This window comes from Camelus bactrianus, chromosome 31, assembly GCF_048773025.1.
Source record: "Camelus bactrianus isolate YW-2024 breed Bactrian camel chromosome 31, ASM4877302v1, whole genome shotgun sequence".
NCBI lineage: Eukaryota > Metazoa > Chordata > Mammalia > Artiodactyla > Camelidae > Camelus > Camelus bactrianus.
The window spans coordinates 24,434,821-24,457,936 of NC_133569.1; the positions used below are offsets into that span (position 1 = coordinate 24,434,821).

Sequence of the window (23,116 nt, forward strand, 5' to 3'; positions counted from 1 at the left end):
TCCCCTGACACTCCCACCAGGGTGGAACCCGAGGATGCAGGACACGGTGACTCGTTAGACAACATGGGAGAATCTTGCAAAAGTGACGTGGGCCAAAGAAGCTGGATAGAAAAGGACAAACTGTGTAACTGCATTTATGCAAAGAACAAAAGCAAAGGAAACCAAGCTATGCTGTAGAAGTCAGGATGATGATGGTCGCTGGCCCGGCTGCAACCGGGAGGTCCTTCGGGGACGCTGCTGATGTCAGCTCTTGCCCGGGGGCTGGATACGCGTGTTGTGCAGTGAGTGAGGCTTCAACAAACCGTGCACTTAGGGAATGTGCTGCGCGTGTGTGTGTGCGCGCGCGCATCTGAGATTTAAAAAACTTAAAAATTCCAGGGCCTCATCTGTCGTGGGTGAGCGGACCAGAAGATCCACGTGGGCCCCGGGAAAGGAGACGCCGCTCTCCTCCGCCCAGCGAGCGGCACGTCTCTCCTGCTCAACGCTCGGGTCTGTGTCCTCTCTCCCAGGGCTGTAAGGGACAAGCTGGGGATCGGAGGTGGGGGCGGCCAGCTCAGGCTGCGGTGGGACCCCCAAATGTCCCTCCCTGTGGGATCACGGCTTTGACGCAGACGACAAAAGAGCAAACAAAATGAGAAAATTGTTACTGTTGTTAATCAACACGAAGACTCCAGATTATCAACAGCAGCGGAAACCTCCAAGCACAGTCGGGCGCCTGAAGCCCAAGGTCCAGGGTTCACCCTGGAGGAGGACAACGAGGCTGGAGTATAAGAGGAAACGGGGGTGCGAGGGGCAGCCTCCCGTCCTGGGGCTCTAGAGAGAGCAGGAGCCCGGGCCGAGGACGGGCACTGAGAGACAAGGGGCCGGGCTTCCGGGGCGAACTTCTTCCGCGGCTACAACCCAGGACTTACTGTTATTGTAGCTGGTATTAATTTGGTTCACATAAAACCGACCTCTGAGGAGGAATTCAGTTCAATTTCGCTCTCAGAAACCCTTAAAAAGAGAACCATCCTCTTTGAGACAAAAGAGGACAAAGCAGTTCAAAGCTCTCGCTTCCTCATTTGGTTTGCTGAGCGTCAAGTGAGCTGGGGGGGGGGGCGCTGAGACGCACAGATTTCCACATTGCTGTTTTGACTTGTTTCCAGCCCAGAAACTGGATCGCAGGTCCACAAAGCCGCGTCCCCACCTGGCGTTCGCTGTGCACGGTCGCTGGGAGAGAGCGGTGTGGGGTCAAGCCGAAAAGGCAGCTTTGTCTTTTTTTTATGATAGAATGCCAAGAACTTACTGATTTACAGCGACTGCCTTGGCAGGGTACACAGAGGCCAGGGTTGGAACTTAGCCCGGTCTTTTCTGGAACTGATTCCTCTGAAATCAGGAGGTCCCCTGGAAAAGGAAAGAACAGAATTGCATGTTCCCTGGAGACATACATCACCACGGTTGTGTGCAGCTTTCCTTGTCGAGACTCTATCCCGAAGCTGCTGCGGGAGGGGCTCATGTGTGATGCTGTTCCAGTCCCTGCAAGTCTACCTGCCGGGGCGAGGAGGGGAATCACTTTCATGTCCAGATCCACGGCAGAATGAATGGCATTTTGCATCTTGCTTTTTATTTTTTGGTTTTGTTTTTTTAAATTTTTTTCTTTTCTTTCTTTCTTTTTTTTTTTTTTGGCAGGGGAGAGGTAATTAGGTTTATTTATTTATTTGATTTTCAGTGGAGGTGCTGGGGATTGAACCCAGGACCTCAGGCATGCTAGGCACGCGCTCTACCACTTGAGCTATACCCTCCCCCCCATCCACGCCAGAATGAATGCACAGGAAGGGATTTCACAGACCTCAAGTCTGGTGTGCCCCACAAAGAATCATACAATATTTGAGTTTGAAATGACCACCTGGACCCCCAAGTCCATGAACAGCTGGGCCAGGCGCTCCGGAGCCCGGGTCACCTGGCCCAGGAGCCCAGTCAAAGCCCATGTTGAGGTGGGGCTGCAGGAGGGAGCTCCAAGGTGGGGCCTCCAGGGTTGGCCCCTGCTGTGATGATGGCCACACCGTCTCCATTTACACATTGTGCGTCCACAAATAAGTTTTTATGTGACAACATTTACCAAAGCGAAAAAGAGTTGAAAAGCAATGACTTACTTGAGTCCCTTATTTTATAAATGAGAAAACTGGGCACAGAGAAACATGCTGATGAGGGATTCCTAAACGGGAAGATAAGCAGATAGCCAAGAGCTGTCAAACAGCTGAGAAAGATGAGCGCTATGAGAAATGACAATCCAATTTAACAAGTGGAAAGAGCCCAGATGGCAATGCCTTCAAGGTAACTATCATTAGGGTCATCAAGACTAGAGAAGATAAACTTATCCATGAAACAAGAAGAGTTTGTTATGAAAAAGAACTAGGGAACTCGGAACCTTAAACCATGATTGCTAAGGAAGCCTCAATAAATAGGTTTAATAGCCAGACATGACTGAAGCAAGAATTCGTGAGCTGGAAGACTGGCTCCTTCAAAGCTAGAATTATTAACCATTTCAAGACAGTGACAGCAGAGTATCAAGTGGAAGACCTTCCGAGGGTGGGGTCCCATGTGACTGCAAAGGCCACACAATTGTGAGGACAATTCCAGAACTGAAAATACCTGATAAATTTCCTTATGTTTGTTGATTGATTACTTCCTCCCTGAATTCTCTCTGTTCTCCTGGAACTCCAAGTAAATAAGTGACAAGACCTCTGGTTCTCCCCTTAATGTGTCCATTTCTCTCTCTTATTTCAATTTTTTTTTTGTCCTTATGAACATTCTGCAAGAAATACCTGGCCTTTCAGTTCACAAATTCATTCTTCACTCATGTCTGTTTTGCCACTGAGCCTGTTTATTGAGGTTTCCTTATTAAGTTTCCAAGTTCCCTAGTTCTTTTTCATAACAAACTCTTCTTGTTTCATGGATAGTTTCACGTCTCTAGTCTCCTTATGTTCTGTAGGTGAGGTCTGATGGGACAATGGAGTCTGCCGGTGAGCTGAGGAGACATTGCACAGAATGGGTGTCTGCCGGTTCCCTGCTGCCTGATTCGAGTTCAGTGCCCCATGACACAATTCCCATGCTCCCAGGATGCATGGAGCTCTTTCAGCGAGACTCAGAGTGAATCCAGGTGAGTGTGCACCTTGACAGCTGAGTGAGTGGGGCACTGACAGCTCTGAGAAGCCACACTCTCCACTAGAACCAGAACTTGTTGCAAATGCAGAAAGAAGGCAGTGGCCTTCCCAGCAACGTGAGTAACCAAGGCAGCCTGGCAGACCCCCCACCTGTTAACGGCTCTGTGTCAGCCAACCACGACCACGTACTCCAAAGTGACGACGCAGGAGGGGCGGGACGCATCTTCTGATTCAGCCCTTCCTTTCTCCTCGGCCAGTGGTGCCAGTGAGTGAACGGAAAGCGCTCACGTGAGTTTTGTGCAGGGTGTGTTCTGTTAAGGGTGCAACGCACCTGCATGCAGGAGCTACAGAATAAACTGCGTGATTCCAGTGGTTCTTCACGTGACTTAAAGGCTCTTGTATTTGCACTGAAAACTGACATCGCACAATATCAAGGTGATTGCTAAAATTCATGCTAATAATTTACAGTCTTAACTTTTCTTTCTTTGGAACAACGTTAGGGAAAAACCATGGCCAGTCAAGGACTGTGAAGGAAAGGAAAGCTTTATAGGTTGGTGCATTGAAGTGCACTGTTTTCCTGCTTTTTGAGGAAGGTCCCACATTTAACTTCTGCCATGGGTCCTGCAAATGAGGTAAGCTGGTCCTGTTTAAAAGGTCCAGCAGATTCAAAGCAGAATGTATGTTAAACTTACTGATTTTGGAACTTCAAAGGTAAAGGAGAATGTTCGAGGTTTCCAGAGAGAGAAAGAAGAGTTCATTTACAAGAGATGAGTGACCATGACAGGTGGTGGCTGAGCTGGGTTAGGACTCTGTGGCTGATCAAGGTCGCACCAAGTGGGACGTGGGCCTGGGGCCCCCCCTCCAGGACTCCCTGCTCCTGTGTGGGCCAGGCCCACAGCCTCTGAACAGCCGGGTGGCCCAGCCTGCAACTTGCCGTCCTCTGGTCCAGAAAGCAGAGGAGGTGGGGAAGCCAGTGTCCTGGGGCTGTAAGCGGGCTGGCTGTGAAGTCCGCGGAGCTGTCTCCTCGCAGAGCCGGCAGAGCCGGCTCTGGATCCAGGCCAGGTACCGGGACGTGCCGAGACGCAGCTTGGCTGGGCTGTCCCTGCGGGGCTGCAGGTGGCGGGCTGCAGATCGAGGACGTGCTGGAACAAAGCGTCCTGCTGCTCGGGCACCCGGACACCGTGGCCCAGCAGAAAGCCGGGGGGATGGGGTGGTGGGGCAAGGCTGCGACACGTGCGGCCAGGACTGGAGGGCACTCGGCCGCCTGGGAGACTCCCGTCTCCCACGCCAGAGGCTGGACAGGATTAACTCCAAGTGCACACCCTGGGTTCATGCGCCGTAGACCTCACACACACACACACACACACACACACATGCACACACAACTACGGATACACATATAGACACGCACACACATCTACAGACAGACACCTAGAGACACACACAGCACAGACATAAAAACACATATGACACAGACACACATGGACACATGCAGACACACACACACAGATGCGCACATACCCAGGCACACACATAGACACACACAGCGGCAGATACACAAACACACAGACACATGGACACACACAACAATGGAAGTTTCTCCTTTGGCTCCTCAAATACAGAAATGAGCAGACAATTCACTTTGGCCAAGCAAACGGGGAGACGCGCTCCTGCGTTTCGCGCCTTCCCCTTCATCCCCTGGTGGAGGCTCCAATGAGCAAAGCCGGCCAAGCCATCGGGGCAGGGGCGCGCAGTCACAAAGCCCTGGGGACGAGTCCCGCCGGCCGGGGGCTGGCCGTCCCCGCTAGCTCCTCATTCAGCCCGTCTGCTGAGCTGGCCCAGGCTCAGGGAAGGGACGGAGCGCGACTCCAGCTTCCAAGGACTCACAGCCCAACGTCTGTAAAACACATGCCTCAGACTGGACGGCGCATCGTGTTCCAGGGACCGTAAGCGCTGAGGGAGTGTAAGGGAGTGCGCGGTCAGCAGGAAGGAGGGGGGATTTTATGGGGAAGGAGGCAGGGAGCCAATTTCTCCAGTTGGAAGAGCTCAGGCCAGAGAGTGAGGCCGGGCCAGGCAGCCGGGTGCCCTCGTGGAGCAGGTACGAAGGATGCTAAAGGCCCCGAGGACAAACGGGACGATGCGAGCAGGTTTCTGTGCTGCAGGAGTTCTGTGCATTTGACATGTCTTTCTGGATCTCCGACAGGGGACTGCAGTTGACACAGGTCTCCATAAAAATTCAACCACAGACGCTTCTCTGCTGAGCAGAACACAATCTGTAAACACTGACGGGAGCATATGGTAGAGGCTGTAAGGGTTACTGGAAGGTGACAGGTTGCAGCTGGGAGACGGGACAAGAGGGTCCTGATTCTAAAGCACGGCAGAGTGGATCCGCCCTGCATGGCGCTGGAAAGCTGCTGTTGGCATAAAAGGAACGGCCCCACGGCAGGAGTGACCCCTTACCCATTTGCTCACATATCTTGGTTGAATTTGCAGCCCACTTGCAGAGAAATGCAAAGTGTGGGATGTGTCCGCTCAGCCCACCTTCAGGATGAAATACAAAATGACCTCAGTAAGGGGTCCAGTACAGCTGGACTTCCAGGAGGGTCATTATCAACATGAAAAGGGAGAGACTGCATGTGAGGGACAGTGGCGGCCATCCACTTTGACTTTTAAAATGGACTTTGAACAATCCACGTGCTGAAGACGGTCACAGAAAATGACTTCTCCTGGTGATGCTTCTGTTTGGATGGTTAGGGGCTTGCCTTAGGGGATAAAGGGCTCTGAGGATTAAGGATGGAGTCAAGGGTTAAGGGGATGAGGGCGGGAGAGGGAGGGAGTCTCATTTAGCCGCCCTCTCTGTGGTTGGAAAGAGAATGCACGCAGTACAATCTCCAAGTCCAGTCATTCAAAAACAGAAACAAGTGTGTATTGACTGGCCACTCTGGGAAGGCTGTTCTGCTCCCGCGGGAGCCGGGGAAGCCGGTCAGACAGCATCGAAGGGGCAACGCGGGGCTCTGTGCTTGGCGTGAGGTCTGGAGACTCGCCCTGGACCATCCGAGAGCGCCAGACCCCTGCTTGGCTCGGGAATATAGCAGTGCCCACCCCCAGGCACGTGGCAACCCCCCCCCCAGCCTTGGGGTCCACACGGATGGAGAGCCCTTTGACCTTCCACCCTGGGAAGTCTGGGCAAACGAGGATCACGTGGCGGATGCCCTCGCTCTTACACGTCCAGCTGTGGAACCTGATCCCAGAGCGGCCGCCGGGGGCTGAGGGCCACTTGGACCCCTGCACAGCCCGGCTCCATCGGGGCCGGGGAGGCAAAGCTCGAAGAGGCTCCCCCCTCTGCCGTTAGAGCCCGCCCTTCCTTCTCCAGCACATCCTCAGCCCGAGTGTAAGTTCTGAGTCTAACCTTGCCCTCTCATGCTGCAGAAACATGGGGTAAGGGGGGGCCCGCTGCCCACAACATAGAAGCTTGCTTCCTGAGCCAGACGTCCCCGCGCGTGGGCCAGAACGTCGCCTGGAGAAGCTGTCGTGAGAGGGCTGGCACTTGGCTCTCGAGCGGGCTGCTTGAAACGCTTCACAGCGACGTGCCGGAGGGCAGGGGACACCGGAGGGCACAACACGCTCGTTTGAGGCCTGAACTCCTGACCTCCGTGTGGTGTTATCCGCAGGCATAACCAGCGGGAAGTCAGAGAACGCGTACAAAATACACCTCTTTTGGCCAACCTAGCAATGTCGCCTGCCACTCTCCTTGACATTCCTCAGATCTCTGGGGGCGGGCGGGGGGGCGTGTCAAGGAGGCGGCTCATCCTTGTCGCTGCTTTATGTCTGGGGATCAGGAGACGACAGCTCAGCCCTGCCGGGGGCTTCCTCCCCGCGCTGAGGCCCCGGGCGCCGGGCGCAGGCACAGTGGGCTGGAGAGCGCTCCGGGCAAGTGGGTACGAAGCCACCGTTCCGTCCACACCCCCCGGGGGCCTTACTGGCTCCCCCGTACAACAGGGTGGGCTAGACCCGGGACCCGTTGTGTTACCTCCTTAGAACCCACATCCTAACCTTGCCGGCCGAGTAGTGAATCCACTGTCCAGACTTTCTCTTATCAGAGGCCCGGACTATCTGAACCCCAGTGAACAAACCCACGTGCTTCTGCTGTCCGGGTGCCCTTCGCCGGGAATTCGTGATGCGTCCTTCGGTCCGCGAGGTCTGTGGGCTGGATACACAGGCCTGGCCAGCGGGGCCCTTCCAGCGCAAGCGTTCGGCGTCCCCCCTGGCAATGAGCTCCCCCGGGGCGGGCTGGCAGGACCGAACACGCGCCAGGCAGAGCTTCAGTAAGGGGACATCAAGGAACCCTTCGAACCCCCTCTACTGGCCAGTGCCCAACGGCAAAGGTTAGAAATTGCTTCCCGGAATAGAGCAGCCAGCTGCCAGCCACTTACTTCGAAAGTAAACCACTTCCTACGTCTTTCCACACCTGCTGAGATGTGATCTCTAATGCTGCGTCCCGTCGGCGACCTTCAGGCTCGGGTGGAAGCGGGCAGCACTGAAATCACGCTCTCCAGGGCCGGTGAGCGCGCGCCCCGGAGTCAGGCCGCCACCTAGTGGGCGCTCGGGGAATGGCCGCGCGCTGCCGGTCCGGGAGCCAGGGGCTCGGCTAAGGGTCCGATGTGTCCCTGGGAGGGGCACGGCCCGCCTGCTCCTCCTGCCGTGGTCAGGCCAGGCCGCCTGTGTTAGAGACGTGACGTGACAGTCACCCCTCCCATCTTTCCTTTCTTTTCGTCCCCTCGCATCTCCTAAAGGAGGCTCATTCCAGTGGAATGAGCCCCCCTCGGAGGAAGGTCCTGCTGCACTTTGTCTCGAGCCCACGCTGGGCCGGGCACTGGGTCACAGAGGTGGGTGTGGGGCTCCCCTCCCACCCGTGACCTTGACTCTGACCCCTACAGGCTTGTGGGTTCTGTGGGGACAGTCATCTCTTCTCGCTCTGGCCCCGGGAAGCCACCGAGGGCCGGAGGGAGAAGGAGGGGACAGGCCAGGCACGCTCACTGACTGGGGGTGTGGTCCTGGGGACAGTGGGGCAACCGCTCCCAGATCCCCCAACAGTGCCCACTCCTGCAACACGGGACACACAGGAGTGGCTTCCCGAGTGCACCGGGGTCTTTGGAAAGAGCCCCCCAGAACCGGAGATGCTTCTGACCCCCACCTGCCCTGAATACCCAGGGAGCGTCCTCCTCCCGAAGGCCGCTCATGTGATGCCCCTGGGGCCTGAAACACCACCCACGCCCAGGCCCTCAGCGGGCAAGTGTGAAAGGCAGCGAATCGAGCATCCGAGCTGGGAACCCTTGCTCCTCAGACCTGCGTTCGCCTCGCCCGGGGGCTGGGAGGAAAGAAGGCCCCGCCCCAGGCCCACTGAGCCAGAATCCGCTTTCCAACCAGATCCACGTAACCCTCGGGCACAGGAAGGCCGCGTGAGCCTCTCGGCCTCCCCTCCCACAGGTCCCTGCCACTAAGGGACAGAGGGGCCCTGGCAGGGGTGGCGGGGCTGCCGGGCCCCGGGTTTCCCTGCTGACACTTGCTTCTTGGACTTTCTGTATCAAAGGACCCCAGACGGGGCGGCTTGACAACAGAACTTTATTGCCTCCCAGTCCTGGAGGCTGGAAGTCCGAGATTGGTTGGTCGGCGGGGCTGGCTCCTTCTGAAACTGTGAGGTAGGATCTGTCCTGGGATGCTCTCCTTGGCCTGTAAATGACTGTCTCCAGGGTCACATGGCATCTCCCCGTGTGTGTGTCTCCGTGCCCAAGCTGACCCTTTTTATAAGGACAAAGTCGTGCTGGATCAGGGCCCACCCTCAGGACCTCATCTCTCTGAAGTCCTGCACAAAGACCCTGTTCTCTGAGTGAGGTCGTGCTTGCAGGTCCTGTGCTAGGACTGTGATGTCTCGTTGGGGACACGACTCCGCAGCACTGTCCAGAGTGTCTAGAGGGGAGGCTGGTGTTCAGCACATCCCCTCCCCCACCCCACCCCACCAATGTGCCAGAACCATCCATGGCCAAGGGACATGCAGGAAGTTCTGATGGCTGCAGCTTGACTCCGCTGCCCCTGCTGTCCTCAGAAGGCATCCTAGCCCACTCACAGCCCGGCCTCAGCGTCCAGCCCTGAAGGAACTGTTGGGCCCGTCAGCCAGAATCTCTCTGAGCTGGGAGCCAGGCCTCGGTTGGACCCGAGTGGGGACTCAGTCATTTCCAGGCTCTTGGGATGAACCAGTGAACAGAATGACAAACGGTCCATTTGCACAGTGTTCCGGGCTGAGTCACGTCCCCCAGATTTGCACTTTTCATACCTCCCAGCACACTGGACCGAGTCTTAGCTCTGGGCACGCCTGCACCAGAGCCGGACGTGGTGCTTCCAAAGAAATCTCTTTCTTAAAGTCGGCTTCACCACCCTGTGGGTGAGCTTCAAGCCCTCAGGCCTGACTCTGCCCTGGCCTCTGGGAGAGCCGTGAAGGAGACTCAGTCCCCCTGCCCGAGGGAGTCATTCCTCCGAGCCTCCAGGATGACTGAACCAGATGATGTGGCTCTCCACCGGGGCATTTGTAAGGGAACGGCTTCGGGCTGAAATTACCTTGGGTTTTGCTCATTGCTGGTCGTCCTGCAAGCCATGCGGGGACACAGGTGCTGGGTGTGGCCGTCGAGGCCGAGATCGCCCAGATTCTTCTCCTGAGCAAGGCTTGGAACCCACAGGGGCCTCTGAGTCATCCTGGGCTGACAACAGCTCCCGACACCTTCTCAGCCCCCCACTCCCCTGTGGGATACCCCATCCTCGTCTGTCAGACTCTGCAGACAGAGAGGGATGGGGGAGGCGGCTCGGTTCCCAGGCTGCTCCCCAGCTGGCCGAGCCAGCACGGACAGGCTGGCCATGACAGGGCTTCTCCAGCCTACAGGTTGCCCGGCTCTTCCATGAACAGTGGGAACGCAAATCGCAGACAAGGGATGAGGTTTAACAGTGAGAACCGCAGGTCAGCTTTCTGTCAGCCAAGAGAATTCAAGGTCGTCCCTCATCACTGAGCCATTTTGGGGTGGCTGGCGCCCCCTAGAGAACTTTACTGGCAGGCATCCAAGGACCCACCACAGGAGACATCACTCAAGGCCACTTGGCCTCCACTGGAGAAACGCAACCTGCTGGAACCCCAGGGGGGGCTCTCACCCTTGACTTCCTGCCCCAGGGCCCCATAGGTTCCAGGTCCCCCAAGTCAGAGCCCCGACAGAGAGGGGGACCAGTGAGCGGCCAGCATGGGGGATGGGTTATATGTCTCAAGACTGGCAATCAGCGCCTGGCTCCCGGGCCCCCCAGGGCGATGCAGCTGGGCTCTGGGGACAGAGCCTGGGCACCGGGCTTTCTGAGGCTCCAGCCGACCCCACTGTGCAGAGAGGCCTGAGAGCCAGAGCTGCCACACAGTCACCTGGGCTGGCCTGCGTGTCGGTGCCCTTTGCTGAGTCGCGGCCTCTTCACTTGTAAACTGCGTCAGTGACGACCGCGGCCTCGGAAGCTGGCTGCGTTTGACTTCAGATGGAAAACATGCCTGAGATGGCTCTGCGAGCTGGGAAGCGTCAGCAGACGCGGCTGCCGCCACAGAGCGCTCCCGAGCGGCCTGCCCGCGGCCGGCCTGCAGGGGCAGGTGAGCCGGGCTGTGCATGCGGGCCGCGCTCCGGGTGCTCGCGTGCTGCCCCTAACCCGAAGCCCTCTGCAGGCTGGTCTGCCCAGCGGCCAGGGGAGCCGTCCCTGGGCTGCCAGGGGCCTCCCAAAGGCGGCGTCTGCTCACCTGGGTGCCCTCCAAATGCCGAGGATGGGGAGAGAGAGAGACTCTGACACCTGCGATCCTCTCTCTCTCTTTTTTTTCTAAGAGGGGAGGTAATCAGATTTTTCTTTATTTATTTAGTGGAGGGACTGAGGATTGAACCCAGGATGCTGTGCACGCTAAGCACGCGCTCTAACACTGAGCTATGCCCTCCCCGCAGATTCTAACGTTGCCCTCAAGTGATGTGAATGCGTTGTCTAACTTTGTTTTCGCTCCTGGGGAAGCCTCCAAGGAACACCAGTGGCCTGAGGTATCCACTGAGGCCCAGGAAGTGTCCCCTCCCTGTCAGCCTTGCAGGGAGTTGGCTGTGGGACAACCTGGGCCGTGGCTGGCCTCCCAGGGCCGTGCACGTGTGCGGCTCTGCTGGTTAGGCTGGTTCCTCAGGGGCAGGAGGACAGGGAGCCGCAGCAGATGTCCAAGTGCCACTGAGGACGTGCCTGCAGGTCTGGGAAGCATGCCCTCCCTGTTCTTGGTGGCTCTGCCTCTTGCCTGACTGGGGGCTTCCCTGCACCCACCCCACCTTCTCGCTCCAGCAGGGCCACAGCAGGAAGCCAGTCTCTGCACAGCGTCAGAAAAGCAGATCTCTCCTTGTGCAATGCTTGGCTCTTATGAAGACGTCAGTGACAGGGCATCATATCCCCAGGTCCACGTGGGTAAGTGGGGAAACCGGTTCTGCACACTGAGAACCGACGTGGGCAGAGCAGTGATCAAGTTGGTTAATAACAGAGAATTATTTTCATGTTGAGAGGAGTATTAAAAATAGAGGAAGACCTGGGACAAAGAAAAGACACAGACACCTTTGTGACTCAGAGTCTCACACACACACACACACACACACACACACACACACACACACACAATCCCTGGGGAGCATTACCATCCAGTGCAGGCCCCATGTGGCAACTTTGGACCCTGTGTTTTCAAATGACGGCCTAAGACGTCGGGACTCCTGGCACTTCAGGGCAACCCCTCGCCCTCAGTCAGACAGCAGCCTTAGGGAGACTCTGACTCGGTGCCCGAGAATAAAGTGCTGGAATGAAACTGAGAGGAAAAAAATCTCATCGCGGAACATCCAGGAACGGACAACGCACTGACTTAAGAGAAGGGCGCCCCAGAATGAGCAAGCGGCTGCAGGCTTCGACTGCAGAGTGGAGTCCGCTGACACGGCCTCCGTGTCGGGCTAAGCTGTCGGTGGGTCGGGCTCTTCTCTGAAGCCACCTCCTCGGCTTAATTCTGTCCGTCTCAGGAGGCCAGCCTCTCTCTGAGTCGAGTGGAGTCTGCACGCGTCCGGGCTGCTGACACCCCCTCGGGCGTCCAGAGCCCCTGTTTTCTGCCTGGTTTTCCCACCGCGTACGGAGCTGCATGAGGCACAGCGCCGAGGGAGGTGGGGCTGGCTTCATCAAGCATCTTGTTTTCTTTCTTGAGCGTTGATAGAAGCAACAAGAGGTGAGGAGGGAAAGGGTGGGCTGGGGGCTCATCTGGCGGCTTGTGCCCCTCAGTTCTGACAGGTGCCAAGGATGAAAGCACACTGCTGTGGGGTTTTTTTTGGTGGGGGGAATTGGTTTGGTTTTAGATTTCAAAGCATTTAATGGCATAGCATATGTGTAACAGAGAGGGCAAACGTTGAGAGATCCAGGCCATACAACTGAGCCCCGGGCCTGAGTGAGCGGCTCCCTGCTCAGGCCCGGCCCCCGGAGTCCGTTCCTGACTGCAGCAGGATGAGAACGTGTGGTGACAATCGTTACAGTGACGGAGAAAAGCACACGATGTATCAGACAGCAAGGTAAGGAGGCAAATGAGAGCACAGTGCGGCAACCCGCGAGGGGGCAACCAGGGGGGTTGACGTCACTCTGTCCAGGAAATGCTTCAGTTCCACCTGGACACTTAACCTCTGATCGAAAGAGTTGATTAGACATTCAGTTTTATTATACTTGGTATTAGAATGATTTGAACCATGTTTCAGCAAAAAAAAAAAAAAAAAAAAGAAAAGAAATTACAGATGCTTTAAAACAGTATCAGTTCTCTGTTCCTTCCCGTAGACCGACATTCTTTACCATTGTCACAGCTGATGCAGAAAGGCCACACGTCGTGTGTTAAGTAAGTGAAGCCGGAAGCAAACGGTTCGGTCTGTCGCGTTAACAACGGAGCCGCACGGGGGCTGCGGTGGGATTATAATGTACAGTCTGTGTGAGGCAGCTTAGACCCATGGTGGGCGCGTCTAATAGTCAAGATTCAAGGTGACCCCTGGAAGAAAATGGAAGAGGCTGGTGTCAGGAAACTGGTGCATTTGATCTGTGGTGAGCGCAGGAAATAAGGTTTAAGCCTCACTGCCTTGCGTACCAACAGCACTGGAGGCGGGCAACTTCCAACACGGCTCACCCGGGCGCCGCCGGCAGCCAGGGCTCCCTGCCACCCCTGGGTCACATCCAGTGTCCGGAGGCCGTGCGTCACCAGCCCCTTCAGTGTAAGAGGGGACACCGCTCCCGACGGTCTCCAGGAACCTCCAGGTACATCACTCACTTGAAGACTCACTTCCCGCACCGTGGGTGCCGGTGACTTGCCTACTCCTGCGGAAGTCACTTTCTTTCCGGCACAACCCACCTGCTGGGGACGTGAACTTAGCAAAACGGTGTTCTTGATCAGCGATCGTGCCTGCCTTTCCTGACCCGTTCGCTCCCTGTGAGGCTGAAGCCGCTCTCCTGCCCCCACGTCAGGGAAGGCAGGCCTCGGAGCAGGTGTTCACAAGCCTTGAGGACTCCCAGCACCGTCTTCGGAAACGCTGTGACATCCTCAGCGGTTTACAGAAACACATGACGCCGTTTCACACACGCCGTGGAGAATAAACAGCCCCAGACGCCGGCTCTTTACTTTTATGAATGAGAAAGCGTCGTCTGTGAACCACAGACATTTTCCACTCATTGTTCCACAGCCGAACGGCAGTCATGGAAAACTGAGTCATTCGAAGACTGCAAAGGTTGCAAAGGCGTAAAGTCTTATGACTCACGGCTTTGGTAAAATAACGCCTGGCTGAAAAAATAGCTCCTGGAAACGTCCTCAGCTGAGTGGCATGTGGGCTGAGAGCATCACTTGGTCAGCTAATGTCCCGTAAGAGGGCAGTGACCGGCAGTGACCGGCAGCGCCCAGCCAGGGAGACGACGGGCTCAAACAAGCACAGGGCGGGTGGAATCACAGCTCAGGCGGTGCCAGGCGTCCCGAGGTGGGTGCCCACTGGACTTGGTGGCGGTGGCTCTGCAAATGTGTTCTTTCCTCCTCTAGGGTAATTTTGTAAAACTGCAAAATAAGGAGCGACCTTAACAGACTCACAGACATAGAATACAGACTCGTGGTTGCCGGGGGTGGGAAGCGATAAACTGAGAGTCTGAGATTTGCAAATACTGACTGGTATATACAAAATAGATAAACAAATTCACAGTGTACAGCACAGGGAAATATATTCAATATCTTATAGTAGCTTATGGTGAAAAAGAATATGAAAATGAATATATGTATGTTCACGTATGACTGAAGAATTATGCTGTACACCAGAAACTGACACAACACTGTAAACTGACTATACCTCAATAAAAAAAATACAAATCCTTACCATTCAATAAGAATAATAAAAAAAGAAGCAACCTTAAGAAGAGTTCTCAATGTAATGAAGCATCAAGTCATGTGCCCTGGGCCGTCCTTCTGTATCAAAATGTTATCATAGTGTTTCTTTTTCTTTGAAGGAGAGGTTGGTTATATGTGTCCTGGCATGTGTGCGTGTGTGTGTGTGTGTATGTGTGTTTATGTGTGTATGTGTGCATATGTGTGTATGTGTGTGTGCACGCGTGTGTGTGTGTTTGGGGGAGAGAGAGGATGAGGGAATACGATGTATATTAATAACCCACATTTGAGAACAGGACAGGGCTGGATTTTCAGCTAATGAGAACACGTGTAGCTGCCTCCCTGGGTGATTTCAGGGACGGAATTGCCTTCCCACAAGCGCACTGCAGAGGCCTCTCCCTCCTGCGCAGTGAGTGCGGTGTTTCCCGAAGTGTGTGAGGGACACAGGTTTCATCCTGCGAATAGGCACTGAGCACAATAGCGGTTCTGTGGTTGAAGGAGTCGGGAAAACGATGAACTAGGAAAAAAATCTGTGAATAGGTCTTTGTTGCAATAGTCCTCGAGCTCCGAACGGCTAAGGGGCACGGGCCCTGACGTGGGAGTGCGCTCGGCCGTGTTTCCCAGCATCATGTGACCAGGGAGCTGCGGGGCCACAGCACGGCTCTGTCTTCCAGACTCACACTCGTGGGAAGACATTTGTGAGATGCTCTCCGGGGGCTTCTCTGGGGGTGGACGGCAGGGAGAAGGGGTCGGGCGGGGGGACTTGACCACGCTCCGCCTCTGCTGGGCTCACCTCGCCTGAGAAACGCCGTGATCCAGGAGGAGGTGTGGTCCCTGAAGCAGGGACGGACACCGTCTGGAGTCCAAGAGAAGGAAGCAGCGCTGCCTGGGGTGGGGAAAGCCAGCATCACTTGTCCCGAACTAAAACCTCGTTCTGCTCACCCGGCTCTTTCAAAACGCTCCCTTTCTTCCCTGAAATAAGCTCGAGTTTATGGACAGATTGTGAAGTCCTCTTCTAACCTGGGAAAGGCAAGCACGGGCTTAGAATCCCTGGCCGCGCTCACGTCAAGGCTTCCAGAGACCACGCACGTGTGAGCACGCGGGTTCTGCGCCCTCCCAGGGGCTGAGGGTTGAAGTCACCTCCTGAGCCATCACACAGGGCCACCTGCCGGCCCGCACCATCCCCACGGGCCAGGCTGAGGGTTTTAGAGCGCGGCCCCCGCCTCTGCGCCTGGCACGCACGTGTGGCCACAGGGTTGGCGGGCAGCCCTCACCTGCGGCGGTGCTGCAGTGTGGATGGCTCGCTCAGGGTCAGTGATGGAGACCACCCGTCGATGCTGCTTCCAGGGCAGCGGGCCACGGGGCAGCTTGACGGTCTGTGTCATTCCCATCCTGGGGCTGTCCCGGTCTCAGGACCCACCTAGGGAGCATGAGGCCGGCCAGCCCAGGTCTCCTCCAACTGCCTGCCGGGAGCAGGAGGCCCTCTAGTGGGGCTGGGAGGGAGGCTGGGGGCTGGGCAAGTCTCTAGTACTGGACCCAGAACCAGAGAGGGTGGAGGAGAAGTGAATGGAGCCACCAGCTTATGTCCCGGGGCAGGATGTATGCCTCATCCTGGCAGTGAGCTGGCCATTTGGAATAAGGTTGAGTGTGTGTGTGTGTCTGTGTGGTGTGTGTGTATGGGGTGTTTGTACGTATATGCCCATGTATACGTGTGTCATCTCCCTTAAAAAGGGATGGGGGGTCCAGGCTTCTTTCCTTGACACCCCTATGTTCCCTAAGCTATCTGTACGGAGAACACTCACAGCCCCCAAGCCTGCTCCGGCCCCTTTGGGGGTTTCCGTCTTCTCAGCCCACCTCCCACTGGTGTTCCATGTGGGCTGTCAGGCCTTCGCTGGGCAGACCCCCTGCCCACGCACAGAGGATCCCGGCGGAGCAGGACCCGCATCCACTGGCCTTTTCCCTCTGCGCACAGCAGAAGCCTCCAGACCCACTCCAACAGGCCTGCACACGTCCATCTTTCCAGGAGGTGGCTGGAAACCTAACTTTTTTCTTTTAAACCATGCTGCACAGTTGACAATGCTGTTTGACACAGCATGTTTGACAGTGTAACCTATCCTCTGAACACCCATGAAAAATCATCCATTAAAATCATCACAAAGCTAATTATAAATTTTTATTAAAAAACACAATTGAAAAAAAAAAAAGTCCAGTGACCAAAGACTGCTCTTCTGAAATGGATGGAGAATATGATGCTCAGATTAACTGGTAAGTGTGCTCCTTGGGAGGCTGGGGTTGGGGGTGGTGGTGCCTGAAAATCTGGCGGTCACCCCAGGACGTGAAAATCCAGGTCGGGTGGCAGTCACTGGGCTGGCGTACGTGTGACACCACCACCCAACAGAATGGCAAGGCTGGTGCCAGTGAGCACAGGAAAGGACACGCTGGAAAAAAACACTTGTCATTTATTATCATCATCATCATCATCATCATCATCATCTTTATTGTAATTATTTTAACTACGGAATGGATTATGTTTCTGTCATGGAAACCTTTGGTCCCACTGAGGGGACAAGTGACTGTGGCATCAGCAGACAACTGGTGTTGCCAGGGCAGTGTGATGGGATGGTGGCGTCCTTTAGTTGTCGCTAAACAAGGATGGGAAGGTTGGAGGCACGTGGAGGGAACCCAGACCCAGGCAAAGACAGTGAGAGCCAGGAAGAGCGCGGCGTGCGGGGGAGCCCAGCCTGGCGCCCGGCAAGAAGCCCTAACCCTCCAAACTTTGCTCATTTACGTCATAAGCTGTTCTTCTGTGAAATCACCTTTCCTCGTGTGCCCTCCGCTGTGACCCCAGGGGAAAGGAGACTTACTCCTAACACAGGGCACATGTTTCTTACTAGACAGGATGCACACGCGGCCGCAGGGAATTCTGCACACAGGCGCTCCCTCCGCTGGGAGTGGGGAGGAGGCGGAGGACAGCGTGGAGGGGGCGCTGGCCGCCTCCTGGGCTGGGCTTCTCCTGTCCACTCACATTCTAGGGTGGGGCGGGGCGGGGGCTGCTGGACGGTGCGGGAAATCCCACCAGAAAGAAGGAAAGCGCTCGGCACGCGCCCCCTCGTTGCCGTGAGCGGGTGGCCTTTGTGACAGACACGCTCTGGGGGGACAGCGGGAGCTCAGCGGCATGCAGGGACGGCTTCCCTCTCAGGCCACGTTCTCCAGGCCTTCCTCTGAGGACTCTAAAGCTACGCCCAGCCTGACCACAGACGTTGTTGCTCGTCTTTTTAATTCCAGGAACACCAAGCATGCGTGGCCACTGGTTTGAGCATCTGCTGAGCACACGGGGACCCTCTCTTTAACACGAGGTGGCACCATTCTATGAAGCACGGGCAGTTTCTAAACATTCCTTAACGCAAGCTCTGCGAGTGGGCTCCCGTCCGGCGGAGCCGGGTGCTGAGTGCTGCCTGGCCCCCTGTTAGGAGTGGGGCTCCTCTCCCAGCCGGGGGCAGGACACTACGACGTCTTGGGCGCCGCTGGAGACTAGACGGTCTGAGTCTTTGTGGTCTCAGCTGACCGAAGGATGTGGGCTCATTAGCTCCGACCTCAAAGGCCACAGCAAATCTGGTACCAATGGGCTGATGACTTGTAGAAGATCAAACATTAGCCAGGAACAAGGGCCGAGGGGGCTGGAGAGGATTTCCTGGGTCCCCTATCATTCCCTGGGTCTCACGTCCTCAGCCCAAAGTCACACTCAGCGAGGCCAGTGTGAGGCAAGGTCACGATCTGTGGCTTTACGATGAATTCACACTTAGAAACCCATCTGCAGACGGCCCTGGCTACCAGGTTGCCCCCACTACGAATACAGGAAAAGGCAGGGAGTTCCAGCCCGGCCGCCCTCCCCAGGGGAGAGGGAACATGGACCACGCCAGGCGGGGACAGCCCGCAGCACCCGGGGTCTGCCCTGCGTCAGGCCTGACATGGCCACAGCCTCTCCCCGACTGCGTCTCCACAAAGAACTTTGTTAATGCGTCTCCAGCCCAGCACCGTCCTCAGGAGCCCGCAGGAGAGGGGCTCTGGGGCGACAAGCGAGCCAGTTCATTGCAGCAGGCCCCTGACCTCACGCAGACCGGAGCCCTCCGCCTCGGAACTCACAGAGCAGAAGGAGTTTTCTTCCCCTTAACTGGCTACCGGCTTGGGCCCTGGACAGATTCAGCTTGATTTTTTTTTTTTTTTTTAAAGCCTCAAAGCACTTCTATGGGGAAAGCTTTCCGGTGGCAGGACTCGGTCTTGGGACCTGCGGGAGCCTCGTTCCGGTGGCCGCCACACCCCTTCTCCGCTTCCTTCCTCCCCCAGGGCAGGTGTCACGGGCCAGCGGCCGCCCCCGGCCACGGAGAACGCAGAGCTGGGGGCGGGGGGACATTCAGCACCCCGGGTGGTGGTGATGCTGCGCGATTCAAGGACAGCCCAGGAGCCAGGGGGCTGCAGACAGAAAGGAGTTTGGAAACACATCCTGCAAATTAACCTGCCATGAAAACCCCGCAGTCAAAAAACACGAACCCACGGGCCCTCTGATCCTGGGGTCCGTCTGTCCCCCCACGGCTCTTCCGGGACGGGTTTGCTTGGCGGAGGGCGGGTTCCGTCCTGGACAGGCTTTGGGGAACGACACTCAGCACGGCGCTCCCGACGGGCGGAGGGGGATGGAGACTCAAAATCAAGGCGCTTGGCACAGTCTTCCCGCGGTGGCGCATCTGCTCCAGGGCAGCCACCGGCGGGTGGGCCCGCCGTCATCAGTTAACCACGTCGTAGTAGTAATTGCGCAGGCGCAGTTCCACCGCCACGAAGGCTGGCCGGCTCTCCACGCTGCAAGGGAGGGGGGCGGCATCGTTAGCGCGCTGCGGGGAGAGCGCCCCCTGCCGGCGTCCCCGCGGCAGCCCCGGGCGACCAGAAGCCTGCGCGGAACGCAGCGTCAGGCCCACCCCAGACCCCCGGAGCCCAGGCTGCGCTCAGCGAGGTCTCCGGGTGACCTCGCGTCCGCCTTAAAGATGGCGAGTCTTGCTTATCCCCGTCTGTCCCTTCAAGATGATACTGTGTAGCACAGGGAAGCGTATACAGGATCTGGTGGTGGCTCACAGCAGAAAAAACGTGACAATGAGTATATGTTATGTTCACGTGTAACTGAAAAATTGGGCTCTACACTGGAATTTGACACAACACTGTAAAAGGACTATAACTCAATAAAAAAAGGTAAAAAAAAGATGAAGTTTTTTTTTGTGTGCGTATATGTGTATATTGAAGTCAATTTGCAATGCTGTGTCAATTTCACAGTCAGAATCTTTTAATCCCACGTTCAGAGACTGTCTCTTTATGATCTAGCAAAACAGTGTGTCTGAAAATGCTCAGCTGGTGAACGTGCTGCAGACATAAATGGAATATCTGGCCCATAATCTTGTTAAAATTAAAATGTAGACACGATTCAAAGGTTCCCTCCTCACACCCAAGTCGGACGGCTCTGAATTTTCTGAAGACGTGCTGCTGTTATAAACCTTAACATGCCAAGGCCTTGCTTCTGTCACTGTTGGCCAGTGAGGTGATGATGTACGTAAACCACAGGTAAACGTTTTTAACAATTTGCAGCGTCTAAACAAAACTCTTTTGGGCCTCTCTGCTTTCGCTAACACGGGCACACTGAAAGGATAAGTTGGGAGCAAATATTTCTCAAAACTCCGAGACTCTATCTTTGCTTGGAAATTAATTATATTTTGCAAGACTTGGGGCCACATGGCAAGTGGGTAAAACTGCCCAGTAAGTGAAACAGACGTTGAGGTTCGGTTGCAGGAAGTGTCCACACTCAACCTTTCAGACCTGCAACAGCTGCAGTTTCACGTGGCTCAGTCCAGCTACGAAAGAAGAGCCAGGGATCAAGAACCGCTCGCCACTACGAGGGCAGAGTGATGTCTGCAGAACCAAAATGGGTAGTTCCGTCAAATGGCATCAAAATAAATGGTTGGACCGAGAGCTTTCAAGAGCAAGCGAGAAGCATGATAAAACCGTTTGCAAAAATCAGCCATCTGTGGTCCTGTCTGGAGACCAAAGCTTCCTCTGGCTCATTGCGGGAAGATGTGTCTCTGGCCACCAAATTTTGTGACAGGAGGGGAAGCGATGACCAAGCCTGGGATGCAGGATCATGTGCGGAAACCTGTGTCCACACAGAGAGGAAGCCTCCCTCCTGTTACTAAACTTCTACAGCCAAACAGCGCAGCCTTATCATATTTGCAGGGCAGGGCGCTCTGCTCCAGCCACGGGGATGCCAATGCACAGCGTCCCTTTGAGTCTGGCCACGAGGGCTTCATCCACCCAGGAGCCTAGCACCAAGCAAACAAGCTAAGTGTAGGTAAACAGGAATACGGACTGGCTCTCAGCAAAGACACCTGGTCAGTTTTCCAGGGAACCTCTCCTTTCCACCATGGGTGAGGCTGCCTCTAGGAAGCCAGGACAATGCCGAGCTCCTGCAGAGGAGGGTGGCCAAGCGTCCTGCCTGTGTGCCAGCTTCCCATCCACCCCTTGCCTGCCCACTTCTGTCCAACTGGATCTGGGGTGCTTTCCCCTGCCTAGTGGCCCCCTTCCTCGTGTCTCATTTCTTGCACTCAAGCACCTCATCCTGCAGCTCTCAGCTGGAATGGCCCTTCCTTTAGGCTGATACGGACGCCCCAATGGAAGGATGCACACCCACCGGAATCCTTTACTCTCGTTCACAGCACCCATCAGAATATGTAATCACATGTTTATACGAGGGTTAATTTGGTTCCCGTCTGCCTAGCAACGCCCAGCCCCCAGCCCAGCCCAGAACTGTAACCTCCATGAGGACAGTGCCAGCTAGTGCTTATTTGCGGGGCTCAGTAGGTGCCGGGCCGTCAACGGAGTGTGTCGGTGACAAATCTAAACCTGTACATGTATATGTTTGTCAAAATACCTGTCCATCCATCCATCCATCATGAATTGATCAATCTGTCTGGCTAATCCGTCCATCATCAGTCTAGCCATTTATTCATCTACACATCCATGTGACTATCCATCGCTTTGGCAAAAGGTGGCTGACTGTTTACAATGGAGGAAACCATGAAAAAAAAATGCTTTAAAACGGTTGGCTGGAAACTATACGGGGATCTTTTGTATTTAATTCTTTGAATCCACCAGGTTCTGGAAGCTCCACGTGCTTCTGTGCCCCAAGCAGCTGTTTCCTTTCCTTCTGCAGAGGAACAGCCACCACCCAGGAGGTCCTCACGCACACGTGCCGCTCCCTCCTGGGCCCGGGGTCCTCCTGGGCTCCGAGCTGCCCATGGACTCGGCACCTTCTGAGAACACATCACAGATGCACTGGTTCTTGAGCTTCTTGGTCCCTGCCTGCCTGCCTGCCTGCCCCTCCCCTGGACTGCGGGCTCCTACAGGGGTGGGACCTGTGCCTTCCGTGAGGTTTGCCGACCACACGCCCGCTGGGGACAGCAGCCTGGCCTGCACACAGCTGGCTCGGGTGGTGAGTGTGGCCCCAGTGAATGCCCGCGGCTCTCAGACGATGAGGCACACAGAGGCCAAGGACCTGGCGCCGGGGCAGAGCAGGGACACTGTGCCTTGGGCTTGCCAATCTCTAAACAACACCTTGGGCTCCACCTCGAACACTGCCAGCTCTCAGAGACTCCTGAACGTCCCCAGCTTTTCTCCGTTAGGCAGAGGCCCTGTGTTTTCAGGATCAGGATCCCCATCTTCTCGCAATCTGCAAGGGCTTTCCCGCAAGCATGTGGGAACAGACAGGATGTGAACTGACCCTGGGACACACTTAAGAGTGACGCCCCCGCCCCCAGCGTGGGTTCCTGTTTTTCTTGGGGGTGGGGTGGGGGACTGTTTCCTTCCTGGCTTTGGCAACGCCACCCCCACCGTGGGCACTGCCGGGAGCGCCTTGTTCCCCTTTGCAAAGTGAGAGGGCTGGGAATGATGTCGGCCCCTCAGGGTTCTGCCACCCACACTGAGAGTCCCGATGAAGTCCCCCCAGGACACGCGGCGTCAGGGGTGAGAAGGCTGGTATGTGGAGCCGCCTGCTGCCCCGGGCGGCTGGCGCCTCCCCAACAGCCCCAGGCAAAGACCCAGGTTGCCAGACAAGCTCCTGCTACTTCTGAGTTCCCCCAGGAAGCATTGTTTTTTTCACTCAACTGTGTTTCATCAAATGACAAACTTTCTGAACACCTCCCCCGACCCCTAACTTCTACCTTTTCAGGTCACTACTAAAAAACTTCAGCCTCCAGAAATACAGCTTGTTGGAAAAGAAATCAGAGTGTGAAAAAAAGCCATCATTTCGAATTCTAGGCATGAACATCATCACTGTTTCCACTCGACTGATACTTCAACTTTGTAGCGAATTCCTAGGTACAGCTGCACCGAGCTCACAGGAAAGCACGCCTGGCGTTAGAGGCGGTGGGGAAGGCGTCCCTCCCTGCACGCCCGGCTCTGCCTGTAACTTAAATCTCCAGGTGGG

At 55.9% G+C, this 23,116-nt stretch overlaps 1 protein-coding gene across 2 annotated transcripts in view; it reads right to left on the bottom strand.

Moving 5' to 3' along the window:
• Nucleotides 1–17,040: 17,040 nt before the first annotated feature.
• The window catches only part of SYK (spleen associated tyrosine kinase), a 90,561-nt gene continuing 84,485 nt past the window's right edge, over nucleotides 17,041–23,116 (bottom strand). For both annotated transcript variants that reach the window (XM_074355736.1, XM_074355735.1), the window contains one exon: nucleotides 17,041–19,452. In XM_074355736.1, the coding sequence (XP_074211837.1) occupies nucleotides 19,380–19,452 (73 nt within the window). In that variant the 3' untranslated portion in view covers nucleotides 17,041–19,379. The remainder of the gene's footprint in view (nucleotides 19,453–23,116) is intronic.